The sequence below is a fragment of the Mastigoproctus giganteus genome, chromosome 11, assembly GCF_048544385.1.
Source record: "Mastigoproctus giganteus isolate SK-2022 chromosome 11, ASM4854438v1, whole genome shotgun sequence".
In the NCBI taxonomy this organism is placed as follows: Eukaryota; Metazoa; Arthropoda; class Arachnida; order Uropygi; family Thelyphonidae; genus Mastigoproctus; species Mastigoproctus giganteus.
Window position 1 is genome coordinate 70,363,312 of NC_143585.1, and position 18,631 is coordinate 70,381,942.

Sequence of the window (18,631 nt, forward strand, 5' to 3'; positions counted from 1 at the left end):
ATTTTTTGGCTGGTACAACATAAGCCTCTTTGCACTAAATGGCCATTACTAATACTAATTAGCATTTAAGCAGGTCAGAAATAATTTCACTAATGTTCATATCTAAGCATAAAAAATAACTCTAAAATTATCAAAAAATTCAATCGCATATCGAGATCATTGAGAGAGTTTTAAAGATACATACTATGGAAACTTTTTGTCCGATGTAAAATTTTTAGCCGAATATGATGACACTATGAGACAAGTATTAAATTTGCCATTTGGCAAATTGAAATATGTCCTAAAATACAAAATGAGTTCATAGAATGTTTCAGTTTGCATTTAAAAAACAATTAATAATGGAAATAAAAGTCTCTCCTTTCTTTTCTGTCATATTAGACAACTCAGGATATTTCAAAAAAACATCAGCTGAGCATTATCTGTCGATATGTCAAAATTTTAAACAGCTATACTGGAAATAAACATACAGGATTAAAATTCGAGAAGTCTTTTCTTGGCTTTGTTCATCTAACCAATCAAACTGCTGCAGGTATAACAATGACTATTTGCAACACACTGCACCCAAATCATTTGAATCTTTCTAAATGTCGGGGAAAAGGATATGATGGGGCTAACACTACGAGTGAGGTTTATTCCGGGGTACATGCCTGAATAAAAGAAATGGAACCAAATGCATTATAATATAGTGCATTTAAAATAATAAAATATAATGCATATAAAATAATAAAGAAGAATAATAAAATATAATGCATATAAAATAATAAAGAATAATAATAAAATATAATGCATATAAAATAATAAAGAATAATAAATAGTTTCAGTTTTCATTATTTTAAAATATTGAGGAGTTCACATATTGACTTTTCAATGGGCCCAGCATTCATTAAGGCTGCACTGTGTTGAATATTGCTGTAAAGATAATGAACCACATTAAATGTAGGCCACATAACAGCAATATTTAAGTTACTTTGCAAAGAAATGGGCAATGAACACACAATACTGCTGCTTTATACAGAAATAAGGTGGCTTTCAAGGAGAAAACTTCTTGTCTGAGTTTTTGAACTTTGCTTGGAAATTTATTCTTTTTTTTATTGATCAACAATTATCTGTTTCACTGTTTGGTAAATATATCTTTGCTGCAGAAACTGGTATACTTAGCAGACATTTTTACAAGAATTAATGAACTAAATCTCTCAAGTCAAGGAAAGAACATGTCAATATTCACAACAAGGAACAGAATTACACCTTTTCAATGTAAACTTGAATTTTGGAAGAGATAGTAGTAGTAGTAGAGGCATGTGATGCAAGAAAGTGAGCTTATGTACATCAGCCAAAAAAAACAATTTCACACATACATTCCCTCTAAACGTTTGTCCAATTCCTCCTTGAATTTATTTAAGCTATAAACTTCCACAACAACAACATATGGAAGTTTGTTCAGGACAATCAACTACCTGCTGGCTAAAGGAAAATTTCCCCACATCTATTCTACAACTATCTTTGCTCAATTTGAATTTATGCCCCTCAGGTTCGTAATCCGAGTAAGCAGAAGAATCCCAACAGAATTTAGTGGGCTCAACCCATTCAAGGCCTTATACAACTCAATCAGATTACCTTGCAGGTGCCTAATCTCCAGCTGCTACAATTTGCAGAACTTAAGCCTTTCTTGGTAAGAGAACCCCTTTGTTCCACTCACTAATTTTGCTGCCCTTCTCTGTACTCGCTCAAGCAACTCTACATCCTTCCTAAAATGAGGCCTCCAGACTTTTACATAGTACTCAAAGCGTGGTGGCCTGACTATTGCCTTATACAAAGAGAGAAATCAACACCTCCTTTTCCCTACTAACAAAACTGTATATCATTGATAATACCCCATGAGCTGCTCTGGTAGCCTGTCTCCATTGCTCAGAAAATTTCATATTTTACTGCACAAGTACTCGCAGACCTTTTTCATTTTCAACCATCTTAAGTGCAGTACAACACAGTTCGTACATTTCTCTGGAGTTACTTCTACCTATATACAGTACTTTGCATTTGCCAATGTTACACTTCAGTTGCTGCTTCTCAGCAAATAAGCCCATAAACATAATTTCAAGATTCCGTTGCAGTAGCACACTGCCATTACTCTTATTAACAACCCCGCCAACCTTTGTATCATTTGCATACTTGGTCATTAAGCCTGATATATCTTCATCAATATCATTGATAAATATACAAAACAACAACGGACCCAACACAGAACCCTGGGGGGCTCCAGGGTTCTGTGTTGAGCAGCATCCATTAATTACCTCTCTCTGTCATCTCCCACTCAACTACCCATTTATACATTGTAGCAACTTGCCCTTAATATCATACTGCTCCAATTTGTACAGTAGTCTTCCATGTGCAACAGTATCAAAAGCTTTCCTGAAATCCAAGTATATGATATCAAAATTATTTTTTGTATCCAATTCCTTTGTGAACACATCATAGTATCCAATAAAATTTGTTAGACAAGACTTTCCCTTAACAAACCCATGCTGTGTCTGAATTATTACTGCAGCCTTGTCTAAATGATGCTGCAATGCTTCTTTAACCAGTGACTCCAATATTTTCCCCGGAACAGAAGTTAAACTAACAGGTCTGTAATTACCAGTGTCACCTTTTGATCCCCCTTTGTGAATTGGGGATACATTTACACATCTCCAGTCCGTGGGTACTTCTCTTAAGTCCAAGGAAGCTCTCATAATTGTCGCTAAGGGTTTGCTTACTTCTTTTGCCACCCCCTTTAATATAACTGGATAGATTCCATCCACCCTAGGTGACTTTCTGTTTAACTTCAACAATTTCTCCTCCACCTTGCTTTGTTATCACAAAATCATTAAGCTCCCTGTTAGTTTAATAAGCTTCTGTCTTTCACTTTCCTAAAGAATTCCTCCTGTGTGAATGTAGTTGCAAAATACTCATTCAGTTTGTCAGCTATCTGAGCAGGATCATTAACAATTGAACCATCAATATCAAGTGCACCAATCTGAATCATCCCCTTCCTTCTAGTTTATATAAGTAAAGAAGTCCTTGCTGTTTTTATTAGCATCCTTTGCCAAAGAGGTGCCTCCGTAGCCAGGTGGGAAGGAGCAGCAGTGCGTAGCACACGCTTCTTGATTAGACCAGGGTTCGAGCCAGTAACCACCAAATACGGAGGATGCGGAAAGGTCAGGGAATGACCACTGCATATCCCGGAGCAATATGGCCTTAGTTGCTAATGCTCCTAAAAAAAACCAAACAACAACAACAACTTTGCCAAAGATTTCTCATAATCTGCCTTCACTTGTCTAATCTCCTTTGTGACTTGATTACAGACTAGCTTATATCTACCATAGGCTTCTGTGTCGCCTGATAATTTATATGCATCCCATGCATTTTTCTTCTCTGCCCCGAGTCTCATTAGTTCATCTAACATCCATTTAGGCCTAAACCTTGAATAGTATTTCTTAAATCGGTATTAAAATCCTACAAGCTTCCACAATTAATTTCTTGAATGCTTCCCATTTAGAATTTGCTGTTGGTAACATCATCAGTTAGTCCCACTGTACAGAATTTAAAAACTGTCTGAGACCACTGTAGTAACCTTTACGAAAGCAAAAATCCTTCCCTTTACCCCTGATGGTAATTATATCTGTAAGTAAATCCCGCATCAGTACACTGTGATCATGCCACCTAGTGGTTCCTTTATCTGCATATTCTTAATGCAGAAATAATCACTGCTGATAACCAGTTCAAGGGTATTACCCTGTTTTGTTGCCTCTTGAACATACTGCTGCAGAAAAAAATTATCCAATAAATCCACCAAAGTCTTGCTAGTGTGTGTGACCAATGCATAAGTTTCAGTCAATATTTGGGAAGTTAAATTTCCCCATTATAATACAATCTGATTTACTGGCCCATTCTATTTCTCTGTATAAAATGTGTAGAAAAAAGGCAGTACGAATGCCTTCCAACTCTGAATGACTTTTTGATAGAAACAGATCTAGCCTAGAAGAAACTATTTATGGTAGCATAGTCCATTTAACTGGCTTGTAACAGGTATTTCAGAAATACTTACCATTTTCTACCGATGATGCTACCTAGGTCTGAAATCCATTTTGTGTTTCAGAGAAACCAGATGGCCGTGCAAAATTACAAGTGTTTGATAGATATTACATCTGATACTAGCTTGAAACAGAAATTCAGTGAGCTTCCTCTGGATGAATTCTGGTGCAGTTTTCTTCAAGAATATCTGCAAGTGTCTAAATATGCAATGCTCAAATTTATTCCATTTCCCCCAACTTACCTGTGCAAAGCTGGATTTTCAAAGTATGTGGCAACAAAATCTAAATATCATTATACACTGGATGTCGCAGCAGACATGTGAAATTCAGTTGTCTACAATCACTCCCAACTTTAAAGGACTTTGCGAGATGAAGAAAATGCCGTTCTTCACACTAGTAGCCTATAAGGTACGATTGAATGTATACTCAAATGGTGACAGTTTATTATTCGGTTATTTTTTGTGTCAGTCTGAAAAAAGTAGATTGTAAACATATAATAAATCAGTTCTGAGATGTAAATTTAAAATTTTTTACCTATCATCCAGACACCTCACATTTATGTGAGCAAGGATATGAGGATCTGTGGTTATTTTTAAAAGCCAAAAAGGGGTCCACGAGCAAAAAAGTTTGGAAAACATTGATGCATATAATCATTGATGCATCTTTCACATTAATAATATTTTTAAAACTTCATGAATTGAAAACAAGTAAATAAAATTTAAAATAAAGAATAAAAAAATAATAAAATTCACTTGCTTTCCTGTATTTGATTTTGGGGGATATTTCTGAACTCAGGCTGAGTGCCTGACGTTAACCTTTCCTGGAATACATATGTACACATATACAAGTTTTTTACATGTGGAGTATATTTCAAATGTGTCTACTTATGTACAAATTGTCTTGAAGTCCTCAAGTAATTTTCTATCCCTGTCTGAGTAATTTTCTATCCCTGTTTCCAAGTAATTGTAGCAGTTTATAACAGATGGCAGCATAAAAATAGTTTTTAAAATCAAAACAGGATGTTGCACCGATCAGCCACTGTTGTCCAATTTGGGCTTACAAAAGCCAAACTGTCTGAAATTCAGATCCAGAAGTGATAAAATTTAATCGATTGATACATAAATGATGTGGTTAATTTTGATATCATATACTTGGATTTCAGGAAATCTTTTGATACTGTTACGCAAGGAAGACTACTGTACAAATTGGAGCAGTATGGTATTAAATTGAAGGGTAAGTTGCTACAATGGATAAAAGGGTGGTTGAGTGGGAGAAGGCAAAGAGTGGTAATCAATGGATGCTGCTCTTCTTGGACTAATGTTATTAGTGGAGTTCCCCACTAATAACATTAGTTCAGTGTTGGGCCCACTGCTGTTCTGTATATTTATCAATGATATTGATGAAGGTATATCGGACTTAATGTCGAAGTTTGCAGATGATACAAACGTTGCCAGGGTTGTTAATGACAGTAATGGTAGTGTGCTACTGCAACAGGATCTAGAAAATTTGGACAGATGGACTGAGAAGTGGCAACTGAAGTTTAAAATTGACTAATGCAAAGTACTGCATATGGGTAGAAGTAATTCCAGACAAACGTACCAACTGTGTGGTACTACACTTAGGGTGGTAGAAAATGAAAAAGTTCTGGGAGTAATTGTGCAGTCAAATATGAAGTTTTCTGAGCAATGCAGACAGGCTGCCAGAGCAGGTCTTGGGGTATTGTCAATGATATACAGGAATTTTGCTATTAGGGAAAAAGATGTGTGGAAATTTTTCTTTAGCCAGCTGGTGGTTAATTGCTGGAACAAACTTCCATTTGTCGTTGTGGAAGTTGATAGCTTAAATAAATTGAAGGAGGAGTTGGACAAACTTTTAGAGGGAATGGATGTGTGAAATTGGGGTTTTTTTGGTTTTTTTTGGCTGATGCTACATAAGCTCATATGTTTGCTTTCTTGCATCACATGCTTCCATTACTACGACTAAATGTAGAAGAGATTATTTAAAAAAAGATACAATTTTTAATTTTGACTTGATTTTTGAAAACAATCTCTAATTTTGGGCAACCAGGTCAAAATAAAAACAAATTAACACTTAAATACACTTATGTACAAAATTTTCACTTTTACAATTTTTCGAAATTTGAAATTTCTCCACAAAGACTCATACCACAGGGCCAGCCACTAACAGAAAACTCACAGCCTGGAAGCCCACATATATTCATAGAACCTCACTCTGGAAAGGATTGGGCTTATGTTCAATATGGAGACAAATACTAACATAATAACATGTGTTTATATTGCTAGCATTACATGAAAAGGTAAATCAACAAAACACTTAAAAACTCTGAACACCACCACGACATCTGTTTCAAAGCTTACTGACTTCATCAGCCAGCAAGTGATCTACATTAGCGAAAGTATTTGTCCAAGGAATAGACAAGCAGCAGATGGAAGCAAACTTCAATTTAAGCACATTAATGACAAGATTACAGTGGGGACACTTTAATGCAGGTTGAAATCAAATAAAATTTGAACACTACTACATTTGATTGACCACAGAGATCTTTCTGCTCCTGATGAAGACCACGGCCAAATACTCAACCTTAAGGTTCGTGCTTATGTTCAATACACAGTTCTGTCTTAGTTGCTAATCTGCTGCAATGCTATAGTATTGTACTACATAAAGCAAATGCAGCCTAGTAGTCTAGGGGTTAAAGATACATATAATGGTCCTTATGTGTGGTCATTAAGTGGAAGTTTTACTTCCGTACAAATAAAAATATAATCTGTTTTATATATAATAAAAAGTTTAAACATAAGAGACTTAAAACATTAGTCATGAATGAATGAAAGAAAAGCAACAGGGAATCCCTGAGTAGATATACTTACACTGTTCATCCATATCCATATATGGCCAATTTTCACAAGGATTAGCAACCTGAATGGTGATATTAAGCAAGCTTCCGGCATATTCTTTATCTTTTTCTGGCCTGATTAAATCAGAATCGTATTTTGATTTCTTTTGCAATCTAAGGCATTTTTCTATGAAAGTTATATGTCTGTATCGTTTAACAGCATGATGAATGATGGGACAATCAGCTTTACTGATATCAAAAACAAATTGATGGGGATTAATAACCATATATTCTGATTTAATAGATTGTTGCTGTGGCTTTGGCCATGGTTCTCCTACAGTGGGGACGGCCTAAAATGAAAAAAGTACATTAGCATCATAATTTACTTATTAATAGAATACATTAATCATAGTGGAATTTATATATGTTTCTAGATGTGGCTAAAAAATTCCTAGAAGGGAATTTATAAGTTAAATTGAATTTACCAACTATTTGCTTTTATTCCCTTCAAATTGATTCCTTTGGGTTCCTTTACATGAAGTCATTCTCTTCTGCCAAGACTGAAAAGATTCTGAAATGTGTTTACAATATCAATTTCAGTGTCTATGGTGTATACTGCTGGACTTCCTCCAAAAACCTAATATGTTTCCCTCTCAGCAAAGTCTTTATACTTGGGAGTAGAAAAAACTGAGATGGAATATATATTCATGGAGCCAAATCAGGAGAGTGGATCTTCCATCTGAAGCATTCATTTTTCTATAAGTGTGAGCTAATGCATTACAGTGATACACAGTTGTCTGGTCACAATTTATGCAGTTTACACAATACCCTTTGTCACAAAAACAATGCCCCCCCTTTTTTTTTTTTTTATCAAAGACAATAAGTGTGGTCTTCGATATTTATTTCCTCATTCTTGCTTTCTTTTGGCCTTTAAGAACTCATTGTTTTCCAATGTTCACTGCCATTTTACCTTATAATCATGCTAAAATATCCATGTTTTGCTCCTATAAATGTTATCCAAAAAGTTTGGCAAGCATGTATTTTGTCCAACAGGTCAATGATAAACTAATCTGTTCTCACCTCAGATATTAGTCACATGAGTCAAGTTTAGTAACACCACCTTTTCACAGACCTTCTACAAGGTATCATTCAAACCTTGCCACTATTGTTATAGTTGTTATATTGAATTGTAGATAGGGCAAGTTTAGCTAAGTTACGATTTAACTCCTACTGCTACATATATCTTTTTGTGTTTAGCTAAGGATATAACTGTTTTAACACTGTGATACAATATAACAATGTATATCTCGAACTTGATGGTGTAAGGTATAACGTAAAACTAGATAGTGGAATACGTATCACTGAATTTAGGAATCTATTAGCTTAGTTTAGTATTTAAATTAATCAATTAAATTTATTAATCTTACTAGTTTTCATTGTAATAATTAAATTAAATGGAAATCATGCCCCAGACTACATCACAAAGTAGCAGGAGTGCTGTGGCTCGGGGAGAGGAAACAAAGGGAGCAATTCTCCAACACATCACAGCCTAAAAAAATGTGCACCTTGTGGAATGTTCCCAGTTTTTCTGTAACAGGACATAATCTAGCCAAGTAGTAGCGAGTTAGGACTGAAAAAAAAAAAAAGTAGCGAGTTAGGACTGAAAAAAAGTAGCGAGCTAGGACTGAAGTTGAAAGTGTGCAATTCTGCCTAGACACGATAGGATAGAGTATATAATGAGCCTTGTCAATCAATTTGGCCCTGAGGAGATTGTGCAAGGCTCATTGGGTAGAATTTTCTCAGCATGGTCTGTGCTTGTTAACAGGAGATATATTTTTTCTACAGGGATGGGACTTAAATAGAAAGGGTGCAAGAATATTTGCTGATGCTATCAAGGCAATGTTAAGTGGGTCAGAAAACTGATAACTTGGAGGGGGAGATTCACAGACTAACAGATTAATAGTAGCCACAGGCAGAAGTGAAAGTGATTCTTGCACTGCTTCTATTGAAACGAGTAGCAGTCTGGAAAGCAAGGTGCTGCAGATTTCAAGAACTGCTGAGAGTCATCATGGAACAAGTAAATACATGGGCTGTGTTTGAATAACTAAGAGTAAGAACAGGTGCGTGTATACTTTTATGTATACCAATGTTAGGGGTATGGTAAATAAATTTGATGAATTTGAAGTGCTGGTGAAGACATCAAAGGCAGATATTGTTGGGACATCAGAGACATGGTTTTCACACAGACATAAGAAATGCAGAACTGGAATTTAGGGAGTACAATGTGTACAGAAAGGATAGAATTTTCTACTCTGGTATGACCAGTTGAACATTTTATATTAAAAAAAAAAAAAAAAAAAAAAAAAACACATTAAATTAAATTCCTACTAGCTGTTGAAAAGTCTTTTTTTACTCATACTTTCTAGCAAACAAAAAAAAAAAAAAAAGTACAAATTTAAAATAAATGCACAGAGAGTTTTGTTTTAAACTGAATAAGTGTAACTCACAAAATTCTAAAGGTGCAAACTGATTTTCAATCTGGAATGAAGGGGAGGGGGGGGAAATGCCTGTACAATTAATAAAGAGAATTGTGAAAGCAGCACAGGCCTTAAAAGCTACTGACATTTGTTTGGTATTAGTATTGGTCATACAGTGCAAAGAATCCATGCTTCTAATGGATCAAAGTCTGTTTCCTGCAGGAACCACATTCCACCTGGCCTTTGAATTTCTTCATGCCATCAATTCCAACTAATTATCCATGGATGCAACTTACTCTAGTGATTAACAACTTTATAGCAAAAGAAAAACTTCCTACAAACCAGTAAATAACTTTTCCCCATTAGTTTGAATTCATTCCCCCTGGTTCCAGAGTCATTTCATATGAAAATTTCATTCGTCATTCAGTTTACCATTACCTCTTAGAGCATCAAAAACCTGAATCAAATATCCTTGGTATCAAATAACACAGCAAGTTACCAAGCTATGCACACATTAAGTATCTCCTCATATGAACATCTCTTAGAGACATGTTAACTTCAAGCAAGTCATGTCAGCATATGCATTGACATAAAATGGCCGCCATTTTGTTTGTTTGGAAAAAAAAAAGGCCCAATTTATAATTTAAAACTGTGTACTTTTTGATATTCTAAATTATTTTCATTATATAAGGAATACAGTTATGAAATTTATATATTTTATAGACTATGTCATAGACTATTTCTTAGTTGGGGGGGGGGGGTTATTTGGTTGAAGGGTTGGTTGCAATTAAGAAAAAGCCAAAAGATCACTTCAGTCACAACTGAAGTGATCTTTTGTGATATTGCAAAGACAGCTGGTAAATTTTTACATATTATTGTTATTAACTATATAAAATTAACTTTAAAACAAAATTCTTCAAATTAGATCCAAGTGTGATTTACTAAAACTCTTCATCATCATCACGAACTTGGTCCGGCTTAGGTCTTTTAAGACCTGTTCTGTTGTTGTTCTTGGAGGTGGTCTTGATCTCGCCATCATTGTCTTGGTCAACCAACATCTCTCTTGCCTGTAGATTTGTAGTCAAAGGCTAATTTTGGGATCCGGTCTGGGTTCATTCTTTCTATGTGGCTGATCCATTTTTCCTGATACCATTTTATATCATTTACTACGTTATCTACTTTTAATTTCTTGCGGATATCTAAATTTCTTTTGTGGTATAGTCTTGTAAAGCCTAATAATGGTCTTAAAAATCTCATTCGTGCTGCTTCTAGTTTGTGTGCATCTTTCTTATTTATGACCCAAGTCTCACAGCTGTAGAAGAGGGCTAGTTTTGAAGTGATGTTGTGCAGTCGTAATTTTGTTTCAGTTGTCATTTGTTTTCTGAAGTGGCGTTTAATCGTTCCATTCATTTGATATTAAATTTCCCAAATAGGTGAAGTCAGATATTTGTTCTATTATTTTATCATCAATAACAATTTTGATTCTTTGTATGTTTTTTCCACATAATCTCATTGATTTTGTTTTTGAGGTGGAGATTTTCATCTTGTACTTTTTACCTATTTTATTAAGTTCATTTGCTGCTATCTGTAGTTCATCTTTGGATTTTGCAATTATAACTTGATCATCAGCATATAATATAGTTTGGATTTTATTCCTGTTGTTCAACTGTATTCCGTTGTTAATTGTTTGTTTCCATTCTTTAAGAATTTTATTGATGTAGATATTGAATAAATTTGGTGATAGTCCACATCCTTGTTCGACTCCTTTATTGGTGTTATTGGGTATGATAGTTGGCCATTAGAATATTTTATACAGACTTGAGTTTTTATATAGGCTTTGGATCACTTTCCGGAGTTGGGTTGGGATATTTTTTTCACGTAGAATCAGCCAAAGTTTTTCCCGGTTTACATTGTCACATGCTTTTTCATAATCAATAAACAGCAGAAATGTTGCTAGATTGAATTCTCTTTTCTCCAAAATTTGTTGTAGTGAGAAAATGGCATCTATTGTACTTCTCCCTTTTCTGAACCCACATTGTTCTTCTAAGAATTGTTCACTGTATTTATTAAGTTTATTCTTTAGTATATTAGAGTATAGCTTTGCAGCAGTTGACAGCAGTGTTATCCCTCAGTAGTTGTTAGGGTTATTTCTGGAGCCTTTTTTTGTGTAAATTGATTACTATTCCTGTTTCTCAATCTTTGGGTATCTGTTGCTTATGCCGTATGATGTTAAATAATTTTAGTAGTACCTTTTTTTGTTAGGTGCCGCCATATTTAAATAGTTCTACATTCAAATTGCCTATGTCTGGGCTTTCTCGGTTTTTTGATTTTTGTAATATTAACTCTAGTTCTTCCATTGTTATATTTTATTCATCTTTGGTTATCACAGATTCATCTTCCAATTCCCTAGTGCCTGGGTTATACCATAGTTTGGAATAGTGTTGCTTCCATTCTGCTTGGGAGATGGAGTTGGTTTTTATTTGATCATTTGTGTCTACTTATAATTTCTTAAAAATTTAAAACCTCTTCTCTGTGGGCCCGTGATAAAAAAAAAGTAAAGTGCAGCCATTATCAACCCACTGCAGTATGGAAGCCTCCTCAACAATTCATGCTGAAGGAAATGGACCATAATCTGCCACGCTGGTCCAGTGCGGGTTGGCAGATCGACCGTATTCAACAGTCAGGGGCTTGAACCCCAGCCTACTCAAAGAGCGTGTGCAACTGCACTCCCGCTCCTGACCACTCGGCTACGGAGGCCGTCCTGATATCACGTTCTAAAGATTTAACAAATTTATCCCAGTTATCTCGTTGAATTCTTCTGGTTAGTTTTCTGACTTCTGCTCTAAGCTTTTAATATTTTATGTGTAGATGTAGGTCTTTAGTTTGTAGGAACAGTTTATACGTCTTTTTTTTCTCATTGATTGTTTAAATTCTTCATTCCAAGTTCTTAGCCAGTTTTTATTTTTTATAGGTTTATATCCAAGACTTTCTTCAGCAGCTCCCAAAATCGATTTTTGCATGTTTGACCAGATTTCCTCAACATTATCACTTTCATCTGATTTGAGTTTATCTTTTAATCGACTTTCATACAGGAATTTAGTGCTTTCACCTTCCAACAAATGCATTTTTAATTTCTTAGTAGTTTTTGTTGGTATTTTCTTCTTTTTATTAAGATAATTTCTTTTTATTTTGAAAGTGCTTTCTACTAGGTAGTGATCACTGTCTATGAATACTCTAGTGTCTCTAATTTTGTCATTTCAATTTTCATTAATGATAATATAATCTATTATAGAGACTTTGTGTTTCTTGCTTCCCATGTGAATTTATGGATATTCTTGTGTCTGAAAAACGTATTTGTAATTTAAGTTTATTAAAAATGCAGAGGTCTATCAGGCATCTTCCATTATTGTTGACCACGAGTTCGCCTTCTGATCCTATACATTTGTCTACTGATTGAGCACCAACCCTTGCATTAAAATCTCCTGCTAGTATGAGATACTCATTTTTGTTAGTTTGGTCTATGATCTGTTGTAATTTGCCATAAAATTCTGTGGTTTCATCAATGTTGCCTTCTACTGGTGCGTAGATGCCAATGATTGTTATTGTATAATATTCTGGGTGATATCCAAGAGTAGTCTAATATTTTGTTTTCCCATTCTTTCTTTATTATAACAGCAACTCCCAATGATGTCCACATTTCACTTGGTACGCCGGAGTATATCATTATGAAGTTACCTATTTCTTTGGATCCTTTGTTGTTCTTTATTTGTTTCGGTAATGGCTGCTATGTCAATATTTCTATTTACTAGTTCCCTAATGTTCCAAGTTGCTACTTTAAGTTCCTTAATCGTAGTCCTATATCCATTGCCTAGGTCGTTACCCTTGAGATCTGCCCAATTTTTTCCCTTGAGCTTATTTCGAGCATTTAGAATGTCTTTATTTAGTATTTCTTAATTCGAGTATTTAGAATGTCTAAAACTCTTAATTCTACTAAAAAATTTTAAGAATTCCATAATAATAATAACCCTTAATTACTGTCTTTGCAGTCACTGAAGAACTGGTAAAAAAATATAACAAAATATTTGACTCCATTATGTATATATTTCCAATTCAAAAATAAACATAATAATACCAACATAGGTTTTGAGTACTTTATTATATTCAAAGCTAATATGACTATAATTTCCTGTTGTAGGCAGAAAAAAAGAAAAATTAAAAACAAATACTGAAACTGATTTTTATTATTTTACCTGTACATGTGGTATTTCAATAAAAGCAGGCTCTCCATGTGGTTTAAAATTATGACCATGCACTATGCAGGGAATGACAACCAGCAACTGTAGTATAACAATGGACAATATCCTAAAAAAATAAAAAATAAATTTATATATAACAGTTCAATAATGCTACCTAATAATAATGCACTTTTTATAAACAATAAATGCTGCTTACTGCAATCAATTAGTTATAAACCAAGAAATACAGTAATAAATTTCAGTTTATTCTCAGGATGACAGAAGAATTTATATATTTTCATTGTGATATACATTATTGAATCATTGGTAGCAAATTTTCCTTGCTGCCAGAGTTCACAGTGATCCAAACCCTAAACCACCTCACTTGTAACTGCACATGCTAACCACTGAACCACAGCCAAGAAATGGTAAGTTAGTTGTGGCAGCCATAAAAAGCTAATGCGGCGAAACTCAACTAAATAATAACAATTGAGTGGTGAATCGGAAACAAAATTTAAGTTGAACTTAATTAACTTATAAAGTCATTCTCAAAACATTTAAATTTGTAAAATATGTAAAATAATTGAATTAAAAACTAAATTGTGAAATCAGGTTATGATAAAAAAAAAAAAAATGCATTCATGTACATTTTTTATGTGCATTCATGCATGATTTAAATCGCAGTAACACACATTTATGCTAAATAACTAAGTGGTCACTTAGTTATTGAATACTATGATGTGGTCACAAAGTTCCTTTGTGACCACATCATAGTATCCAATCAAGTTGGTCAGACAAGGCTTCCCCTTAACAAAACCCATGCTGTGTCTGAATTATTACCGCTATCTTGTCTAGATGATTCTGCAATGCTTCTTTAACCAGTGACTCCATTATTTTCCCTGGAACAGAAGTCAAACTAACAGGTCTGTAATTACTCGTGTCACCCTTTGATCCCCTTTGTGAACTGGAGATACATTTTGCGAATTGGTTAAGACACCTTCGATGTCTTAACCAGCACTTCAAATTCATCAAATTTATTTACTATACTCCTAGCATTAGCATTAGTAGAGGCATATGATGCAAGAAAGCAAGCTTATGCAGCATAAGCCAAAAAAAAAAAAATAAAGTAAAATAAATAAATAAAAAATAACCACTTCCACTTCACCCCTCTGTTCATTCGAAATACCTGTCCAGCTGAGCCTTAAACTTATTTAGGCTATCAACTTCCACGACAAGGGATGGAAGTCTGTTCCACCTACCAACCACCCGCTGGCTAAAAGCAAATTCCCGCACATCTATCCTACATCTGTCTTTCCTCAATTTGAATTTATGCCCTCTCAGGTGATTATTCTGATCAAGAGGAAGAATCCCATCAGCATTGAGCATGCTCAAACCATTCAAGGCTTTGTACACCTCTATCAGATCACCTCGCTGGTGCCTAGTCTCCAGACACTGTAATTCGCAAAACTTAAGCCTTTCTTCGTAAGAGCACCCCTTTGTTCCATTCACTAATCTTGTTGCCCTTCTCTGTACTCGTTCCAGCAGCTCTACATCCTTCTTGAAATGAGGCCACACCTAGAGTACCTACAGTACTGTAGGTGTGGCCTGACCATTGCCTTATACAAGGGAATAATCACCTCCTTATCCCTGCTAGAAAAATTCCTATATATCATTGACAATACACCATGAGCTACTCTTGCAGCCTATCTGCACTGCTCAGAGAACTTCATATCTGCCTGCACAACCACCCCCAGGTCCCTTTTATTCTCTACCACTGTCAGTGTAGTACCACAGAGTTGATACGTTGCTCTGGGGTTGCTGTTTCCCATATGTAGTACTTTACATTTGTCAACGTTAAACTTCATTTGCCACCTCTCAGCCCATCTGCTCAACCTTTCCAGATCCTGTTGCAGCAGCATAGTGTCAGTAGTGTCCTTGACAACCCTGCCAACCTTTGTATTGTCTGCAAACTTGGACATTAAGCTTGATATACCATCATCAATATCATTTATAAATACAGAAAACAATAAAGGACCCAATACTGAACCCTGAGGGACTCCACTAATAACATTAGTCCACAATGAGCAGTGTCCATTGATTACCACTCTCTGTCTTCTCCCCCTCAACCACCCCTTTATCCATAGCAGCAATTTGCCTCCAATGCCACACTGCTCCAATTTGTGCAGCAGTCTTCCATGTGCAACAGTATCAAAAGCCTTTCTAAGATCCAAGTATATAATATCAAAGTTATTCCCTGCATCCAGTTCTTTTGTGACTGCATCATAGTATCCAATCAAATTGGTCAGGCAAGACTTCCCCTTAACAAAACCATGCTGTGTCCGAGCTATAACTGAAGTCTTGTCTAGATGATCCTGTAGTGCTTCTTTAACCAGTGCCTCCATTAATTTTCCGGGAACAGAAGTTAAACTCACAGGTCTATAATTACTTGTGTCAGCCTTTGATCCTCCTTTGTGAATTGGGGTCACATTTGCACTTCTCCAGTCCATGGGTACCTCCCCGGAGTCCAAGGAAGCTCTCATAATTATGGCTAAGGGATTGCTTACTTCCTTTGCTGCCTCCTTTAATATAACTGGATAGATCCCATCCACCCCGGGTGCCTTTCTTGTGTTTATCTTCAACAGTTTCTCCTCCACTTTACTCTCAGTTATTACAAGATTCTCTAGCTTACTGCTAGAGTTGAATACACCTCTGGCATTCCCCTCGCTGAATAACTCCTCAGTGTGAATGTCGATGAAAATATTCATTTAGTTTGTTAGCTACCTGAGCAGGGTCATCAACAGTTGACCCATCGATATCAAGTGGACCAATCTGATTCATCCCCTTCCTTCTAGAGTTTACATAAGTAAAGAACTCTTTGCTGTTTTTCTTTGCATCCCTTGCCAAGGATCTCTCGTAATCTGCCTTCGCCTGCCTAACCTCCTTTGTAACTTGGTTACAGATCAACTTGTATCTATCATAGGCTTCTGTGTCATGTGTTAATTTGTATGTATCCCATGCATTTTTCTTCTGTGCCATATGCCTCATTAGTTCATCTGACATCCATTTAGGCCTAAACCTTGAACAATATTTCTTAGTTGGTATGTAAAGCCTAGTAGCTTCCAAGATAAGTTCTTTGAATGCTTCCCATTTTGAATTTGCTGTTGGTAACATCATCAGTTGATCCCACTGTATAGAATTTAAATACTGTCTCAGTCCATCGTAGTCGCCTTTACGAAAGCAATAACCCTTCCCTTTATCCCTAATGGTAGGTACCTCTTTGAGTAACTCCCACTTCAGAACACTGTGATCACTGCCACCTAGTGGTTCATTTATCTGCAGATTCTTAATGCATGAAGAATCACTACTGATAATCAAATCAAGAGTATTACTCCCTCTAATTGCCTCCCGAACATGCTGATGTAGAAAACAATCATCCAATAAATCCACAAAAGCCCTGCTAGTGTGTGAGTGACCAGCACCCAAATTCCAGTCAATATCGATAGGAGGGAGTATATGATGAGAGCCTTGTCGATCAATTCGGCCTTGGAAAGATTGTGCAAGGCTCAAGGGGTAGAATTTTTTTCAGCCTGGACTGTACTTGTTAACAGGAGAGATTGCTTCTACAGGGATGGGATACACTTGAATAGAAAGGGTGCAAGAATATTTGCTGATGCTATCGAGGCAGTGTTAGGTGGGTCGGAAAACTGCTAGCTTGGGGGGAGACAAAGACCAATAGATTGACAGTAGCCACTGGCAGAGGTGAAAGATATTCTTGCACTGCTTCTATTAGAATGCGCAGAAGCCTGAAAAACAAGATGCATGGTATTTCAGAGACTGCTGGGAGCCAGTGCGGTACAAGTAAACACATGGGTTGTGTTAGGGTAGCTAAGAATAGAAACAGGTGCAGGTATACTTGCGTGTACACCAATGCTAGAAGTTTAGTAAATAAATTTGATGAATGTGAGGTATTGCTCAAAACATCGAAGGCAGATATTGTTGGGATATCAGAGACGTGGTGTCACACAGATATAAGGGATGCAGAATTGCAATTTGGGGAGTACAACGTCTACAGAAAGGATAGACAGGATAGGAAGGGGGGAGGGGTTATGCTATTAGTTAAAAAACACATAAAAACCAAGGAAGTGAAGCCAGTCGACATCGCTGGACAGTGCAGTGTGGAGTCAGTTTGGTGTGACATAAACATTGGGAGATCAAAATTGAGAGTAGGAGTGTGCTATAGGCCTAATGACTCTGATGAGTATAATAAGAAACTGTACAGGGAAATAGAGTGGCCCAGTAAATCAGAGTGTCTTATAATGGGAGATTTTAATTTCCCAGATATTGACTGGAATTTGGGGGCTGGTTACTCACACACTAGCAGGGCTTTTGTGGATTTATTGGATGATTGTTTTCTACATCAGCATGTTCAGGAGGCAACTAGAGGGAGTAATACTCTTGATTTGATTATCAGCAGTGATTCTTCATGCATTAAGAATCTGCAGATAAATGAACCACTAGGTGGCAGTGATCACAGTGTGCTGAAGTGGGATTTACTCAAAGAGGTAACTACCATTAGGGGTAAAGGGAAGGGTTATTGCTTCCCTAAAGGCAACTACGATGGACTGAGACAGTATTTAAATTCAATACAGTGGGACCAACTGATGATGTTACCAACAGCAAATTCAAAATGGGAAGCATTCAAAGAACTTATCTTTCAAGCTACTGGGCTTTACATACCAACTAAGAAATATTGTTCAAGGTTTAGGCCAAAATGGATGTCAGATGAACTAATGAGGCATATGGCAGAGAAGAAAAATGCATGGGATACATACAAATTAACACATGACACAGAAGCCTATGATAGATACAAGTTGATATGCAACCAAGTTACAAAGGAGGTTAGGCAGGCGAAGGCAAATTACGAGAAATCCTTGGCAAGGTATGCAAAGAAAAACAGCAAAGAGTTCTTTACTTATGTAAACTCTAGAAGGAAGGGGA

The 18,631-nt window shown here is 35.9% G+C and overlaps 1 protein-coding gene across 1 annotated transcript in view; it reads right to left on the reverse strand.

The window, feature by feature from the left end:
• The window catches only part of LOC150078108 (beta-hexosaminidase subunit alpha-like), a 165,183-nt gene that overhangs the window by 107,565 nt on the left and 38,987 nt on the right, over nt 1-18,631 (reverse strand). The window contains exons 3-4 of the mRNA XM_090385061.1: nt 13,649-13,760; nt 6,956-7,271 (exon numbers count right to left, since the gene is read on the reverse strand). Coding sequence (XP_090241187.1) covers nt 6,956-7,271; nt 13,649-13,760 — 428 coding nt within the window. The remainder of the gene's footprint in view (nt 1-6,955; nt 7,272-13,648; nt 13,761-18,631) is intronic.